At 35.1% G+C, this 6,087-nt stretch overlaps 2 protein-coding genes across 2 annotated transcripts; both read right to left on the bottom strand.

Moving 5' to 3' along the window:
- Nucleotides 1-1,065: 1,065 nt before the first annotated feature.
- On the bottom strand, nucleotides 1,066-2,350 carry LOC114877150. The gene is made up of 4 exons (XM_029189367.2): nucleotides 2,001-2,350; nucleotides 1,678-1,859; nucleotides 1,444-1,604; nucleotides 1,066-1,373 (listed from the first exon to the last, which is right to left on the bottom strand). Exons 1-4 carry the CDS (start codon nucleotides 2,215-2,217, stop codon nucleotides 1,172-1,174), a joined length of 762 nt encoding a protein of 253 aa, XP_029045200.2. The 5' UTR covers nucleotides 2,218-2,350; the 3' UTR covers nucleotides 1,066-1,171.
- Nucleotides 2,351-3,505: 1,155 nt separating this feature from the next.
- Nucleotides 3,506-5,969, bottom strand: LOC114877149 (guanine nucleotide-binding protein-like 3 homolog). The gene is made up of 8 exons (XM_029189366.2): nucleotides 5,823-5,969; nucleotides 5,636-5,740; nucleotides 5,193-5,560; nucleotides 4,745-5,132; nucleotides 4,317-4,671; nucleotides 4,034-4,256; nucleotides 3,785-3,956; nucleotides 3,506-3,719 (listed from the first exon to the last, which is right to left on the bottom strand). Exons 1-8 carry the CDS (start codon nucleotides 5,839-5,841, stop codon nucleotides 3,625-3,627), a joined length of 1,725 nt encoding a protein of 574 aa, XP_029045199.2. The 5' UTR covers nucleotides 5,842-5,969; the 3' UTR covers nucleotides 3,506-3,624.
- Between the last annotated feature and the right edge of the window lie 118 nt (nucleotides 5,970-6,087).

Below are 6,087 nucleotides of genomic sequence, written 5' to 3'. Positions count from 1 at the left end.
AAGTTAGATTTACGTGCTTATTTTCTTTTTATCGATCGGTTACATTAATCAACGATACCGATGATGTTTACTAAACAGTATTTATTTTAAACATATTCTGAACCTTGCATCATCTATAATCTATGACGATAACAAGGTTAAATGGAACATTTAATCAATGTCATGTAAAGCTACATCCTATAAGATTGAACAGTTGTAAAAAATATTTGAGAACAAGAAAAAAGTCACGACTTTAAATGTCACCTGAAAACGTACCCGTCACTGTGAATTATCGACAACACGTACACTACTGGACATCCTCGATGCGAACGTTAAAATTTCGCCAATGAAACTCGACATTTAGAACATCAGAAAACTCGTGTTTTTTTACTCCCACGCAGTGAACGACCATCTGTCAAGATCATTAGCTCGCTCGCGATGGTGCCTGCTCGAGAGAATCAATTCGAAAGAAAAATCATGGCGATAAAGAACAGCGGGAAACTGGTGTCGGGAAGTTGTTATCTGTCCGGCTCGATTATCGAACGGTGGGTCACAGCATGACTCGTTAATGAGCGTGCATCGAATTACCCGCTGGTTGCCCGCATTTCGCCCGAACTTCGTAACCTGTGTGTATCTCGGATGCATTCGAATGTCGCTGCTTATCGGAACGAGCGGAAGTGCATTCACCTGTATTTTCGGCGTGCACCTATGATACAACAGTTAGACACCGGTGAACAATTGAAATTCGATGGATGTTACACGTGGTGTATGCGGTAACACCGTTCAATTCTCCATTCATTTCCAGAGATAGAAAGACCATAATATTCCGATATCATGAAAATTTAATTTTGACCAGATTTTATAATCTGCCCACGTTCCAACGAAGATGGTACCCATGTCAAAATGGTTAAAGTTAATTTTTAATATAATAAAGGTTTCATTTTTCACGATTTTTGGTGATAGGGCTATCTGAAAATTAAAAATAAATTCAACCAGGAAGGTACGAGTACCTTCGTTAAGGATTAAAATTTGGGCTGCGGGTAAATACGATCGCGAAGGATTAAACTTATATCTACTTAAATGTAATTCTCTTTGCAAATTCATTTTATCCTTTCTACATCTACATTTCGATACCTAAATCTAACGTATTATTATCCCAAAAGATATCATTTGTACTTTCACAGGTATAAAGCTAGTATAATCTTTTGGCCATTATTTTCATCGTCTTCGCTTCGATGCCCGGAAATAGTAGATTTCCTTTTTCATCCACTAATTCCTCGTAATTTTGTTCGAACAGGGTCTCGAAGCCGCATCGTTCGGCCAATTTCTGTGAAATAGGCGAAGTGAATCCTGTAGACGTTACCTCGATATTGTATTCACGTCCTACGTCCTCTCTGTGATAAACATATATCGTGTAATGTTATGAAAACGTCGAATGCTCTAGCCTGTTATGATTTTACGTACCTGGCACGAAGAAGGTGACCACCCATAGCAGATCCTCGATACGAAGGGTGTACAGAAAGACCAAAGGCACCCATATACCGATCAACACCGTATTTCTCGTACACCTGGGCTTTCTTGCTCATATCTAATACAACATCCAATATACGTTTTGGCTTTATCGGCTGAAAATTATTTTCACGTATTTAAACAGAGTGTAACTATCGCACAGGATATAAGAATAATAATGAAAATCACCATTGAATTGCCATAATCCTCTTTATCGTTCTTATGACAGAACACAAGTACATTAACTGCTGCGATTATCGGTTTACCACCATTAGGATTCTCTGTAAACGCTGCTATGGATAAACCATGCTTCAGTACCTTTTTCCATAGTTCTCGGAAACTTTCTACCAATCCTGGATCATTTTTTCCATCTGAAAAATAAAGGAAAATCTTCACGTGTTTCATTATTAACGTTGCGTTTAATTAGTGGTGTTATCGTGTTTCCACTGTAGAGCGGTAATTGGGTAATTGACATCAATTAGTACACCATAAAGAAAATAATAATAACTTACTTGAGCATTTACACATAGGCTCATCAGGAATGAAATAAGTGCACATGTAATCAGCTACTTCGTCGTACCTGTCCTCGGGTATCTCTTGAATAGAAAACTTTATCGGTGCATTCTCCTTCCCTTTTATAACAGTTTCAATGACTTTCCATACTTTTGGTGGTCCGGGAGGTTTGATCGGAAAGGAAACAGGTGGATTCATCTCGTCATTTACGCTCATATCTCTTTCTTCGATAAAGTAAAAGCTAAAGTCGACTAATCAGGCAACCAATTATGCACACTTGATTTACACTCCTATTGTCACTAATTCCCACAGTAGCTGTTGCTTCTGTAAGGCCTTCTAACTGAATGACTGGATAAATTGTGTAATAGAGTGGTTGTCCGTTATCATATATATATGCGTATACTTGTTATCGTCGTTTCGCTACAAGCATCACTTCAATTTAACAATTCCTAGTATATAGCAGTGGTGACCAAACCATGGAGAACCATAGAGAATACCATTGTAAATACATGAAATTGCAATCGTAATCGTGTGATGAATTCATAAGTAAAATTAATTTTAACATTCTGGCAACTACACTTTATCGCATCTTGCAATTTTGGATTTCTTCGTATAGCGATAAAGATAACACTGAGAAAATGATAGGAAAAATTATAATTAGCCACGAGTCAAAGTGTTAATTATAGCCTTTATAATAAACGGATCGAAAAGAGCCGCAATTTGGCCACCGTGGTAATCTATTCTTCTGATTGCACTTTAGAACGCGTGCACGTGTTATCTCGTGCAAAAGTATAGAACTGCGAATTTTTCTTTCCTGCACAGAGAAAAAAATTGACATCCTTTTAAAAATGATCGTACGTTCGTAATCTTTAATTTTTTCTTCCTATTATCGCATACAGTGCAAACTGACAAATAAACATTTCGAGTGCAACTGTGATTTTCACACAATTGATTTGTGCTTAACGGGTACATTTGTTCTTGTTGAAAATTTTGTAGATATTTTGTTTGATACTTTTGTAATGTCTGTAAGTGATCGTTAATTGCTGTTTCATAGGAAACTGACTCCTACCCAGAAGAAGAAATAGATAAATTATCTCCGTCACAGTTGCTTGTCGCGACGGTGAACGAGAATCATTGTTTATATTTTGCGAGTCGCTCGCAACATGGAAGGCACCGTCAACAGAGTTAAAATTAATCCGTTCGTAAGGAAAGAAAAAAAAATATACAGAATGTCCTAACTAACCCATAGTGATAAAAATAATAAAATGATTTTTGCCGCCGTAGGCCAAAGGTGATATATCTACGAATTTATGTAATGTTTTTTATTAATTGATACACCTACTCTTCCTCCACCATACATTAACTCATTTAGACAAAAACAGACTGATTAATAGGTAGAGTGAAGTTTCCTAAGCAATCTTGGCAAAGACATGCAAAAATAAAAGAAAAATCCAGAGAAAACGTAGGGAGAGCCTGAGGAAGTAAATGGAAAGAAACTAAATCATTAATAAAAAAGAGATGTTTAATGATAAACAACATCACGTATTATTTACATTATATAAACTGAATTCAACTATTATATAAATAGTTTATTTATAGTAAATAAGCAATTTTATAATATATTTATTTTTCTACGAAATCTGTACTGAAGTCGTAATCGTCGGGACCGGTAATGTTGAATCCTTCGAGTTGATCCGCCAATTTAACAGCTACTTTTTCTATAAAATTTAAATAATTTATATTACAATAAGAATATTTAAAAGGTAATTTTCTAGGTACTTACCTCTCCTGGCTCGGTCTTTCTTCTCCTTTTTAAACTGTAACTTATTAAGTTTATTTAATTTCTGATTACCCTCAATCTCAAATAGTGGATCTACTTTTTTCTTTCTTGTTTCGTTTTTATTCTGCTTTGCCTTTTCCACTTTCTTCTTTATCTTGTTCTGTATCTTGACTTGCTGTATAAATTGATTGTAACACATCATTACACGAGCTGAAGAAACGTGTCAGAGACGCGTGTTGAACATTAACTTACTGCTTCTTTTTGCATCTCAACCTCCATTACAGCGGTAACTGGTCCAGAACTCTCAATTAACAAAGGTTCAATAGCTGGTTTACTTTTGGATTCCTCTTCGAAAGTATCAAGCATCATCTTCTCCTGTGTAACAACACTTTCGATATCGAATTCCTTACTTATCTGGCTGACAATTTCTGCGGATACTTGACAATCCGGTTGTTCAGGAGGAACGGTATAATATCTATAAAAACAACATCGATTTATGATCATTTGATAAATAATGGAATATAATATTTCATACCTGATTTTTCCAGAATTCCAATCGTCCAAAATACCACGAGCCGCCGCTACCGTATCTGGTATACCACCTTTCTTAAACCTTCCCATTCTAGTGGCTTTCATAGCAAAGAATTCATCAGGTGTTGTGAAGTCTTGTACATTGTACAATTCTAATATCTGTGGCTTTGAAATCCTTTTTAAAATGGTGATTGCTGGTGTAAATGGATCTTTTAGAGATTGTATCTTAATTGCATTTTTTAAAGCTATCGATCCTTCGTCGCCATTTTCTCCGGAATTATTAGCAAAGACTATTCCTGGAGAATCTAATAATTTTATTTTGGAATCCAACTGCACTGCTTGCATAGCCTTTGTTACTCCTGAATATCAAAAAGTCAGATGATGTAAAATTAAAAAAACATACACGTTTCGAAATAGTGTTGTATATAGTACCTGGAGTATTTCCTACATTACAAGCTCTACTACGTTTTAGGGAATTGATTACACTAGATTTTCCAACATTTGGAAGTCCAACAACTCCCACCCTGATACTAGTTTTAACACCCCCAACATTTCTACAGTAGTTTGCAAGTAGTGACAAAAGCAATTCAGCACCAAAACAGGTACCACTTTGTATCATATCCTCTGTCTTTTTTCCTAATTTTCTTCTACCCAGCCTTTTTGACTGGTCCTGAGTAGAAGACTTAAATGCAACAGCTGGTAATGTACTACGTAAATACTTTAACCATTGATTCAAGTTTTCTCTGGGTACTAAATCTGCCTTGTTTAAAACAATTACTAATCGCTTGTTTTCTTTTGCAGATCTTACTGCTTCTTCAACCTATAATTGAAATCAATTGTTACATACCCTTATTAGTATGTATGACATATATGATCATACCTCTTTACATCTGGTTCCCAAAGGATCTCTGGCATCAACAACTTCAAGAATTACATCAGCTGCATCCAACACTTTTTTAAATTCTTTGTAGTAAGCTTTCAGTGAGTTTTCTTCTTTTGCTAAAACATTTTTTATCTTTTCATGGACAGTATCTGTTTCCATTTCCTTATGTTCTGCTTGTTTATGCTGTGCTGCTGATACCAATCCTTTAAGACCTCCTTTGGCAAGCTCTTGTTTCTTTTTTTCACGTGCAGCTTCACGTTGTTTCTGTCTTTCTTCATCATGCTGTTTTTTCATAGCCTCTACTTCTTTCAGTATATTTTCCTTAAAGGGACATTGGTTTGGAACTTCAATTACTTTTCGTTTGGCTACAAAATTGGAAAAAATCAATGAATATTTTTTTTAAGTACATATGCAGATCAATATACAGATGCAGCATTTACTTTTTGGATGTTTTTTAGCTTCCTTTTTTAATTTTCGATTGTGTTCGCGAACTTTCTTTTCGATTTTGTACCTCTTCCGAGCTGGCATCCGTTTGCTCGTCTTTTCTGTAATAAATAACATAATAATTAACAACGATTCAGAAGTAAATATAATCTTTTATTTATGTTATATGATACATGAACTTACTTAAACAAAACTTTGCCATGTTTCTTTAACTTTTCACTAAATTTAATTCCTGTACACAATAAAGATAAATATGTTATTGGAATAACAAGAAATGCTTGAAAAAGTTATCACGTGTACTATCGTGTTTTCGAACAAGAGATAGGTTAGAAACAGGCCAGGAAACATAAGAAATAGGAAAAGTGGTGCGTTGCAGTGGCGCATAAAAAATCAAATCACAGTTTAATTCGGTTGTATAAATTTTCAAATTGTTGTATTTTCTTAAATT

The sequence above is a fragment of the Osmia bicornis genome, chromosome 2 (assembly GCF_907164935.1).
Source record: "Osmia bicornis bicornis chromosome 2, iOsmBic2.1, whole genome shotgun sequence".
NCBI classification, from domain to species: Eukaryota; Metazoa; Arthropoda; class Insecta; order Hymenoptera; family Megachilidae; genus Osmia; species Osmia bicornis.
Note: the sequence above shows the minus strand (reverse complement) of the source record. Positions and strands in the feature narration are given on the sequence as shown.

Coding starts and splice junctions, on each gene's coding strand:
- LOC114877150 (XM_029189367.2), bottom strand. CDS start 2,217: ATGAGCGTAAATGACGAGATGAATCCACCTGTTTCCTTTCCGATCAAA. Junction 1,860..2,000: donor GCCTATGTGTAAATGCTCAA/GTAAGTTATTAT, acceptor TTTATTTTTCAG/ATGGAAAAAATGATCCAGGA. Junction 1,374..1,443: donor GGTCACCTTCTTCGTGCCAG/GTACGTAAAATC, acceptor TGTTTATCACAG/AGAGGACGTAGGACGTGAAT.
- LOC114877149 (XM_029189366.2), bottom strand. Junction 4,257..4,316: donor TGGAATTCTGGAAAAATCAG/GTATGAAATATT, acceptor TTGTTTTTATAG/ATATTATACCGTTCCTCCTG. Junction 3,957..4,033: donor TTGAGATGCAAAAAGAAGCA/GTAAGTTAATGT, acceptor CAATTTATACAG/CAAGTCAAGATACAGAACAA.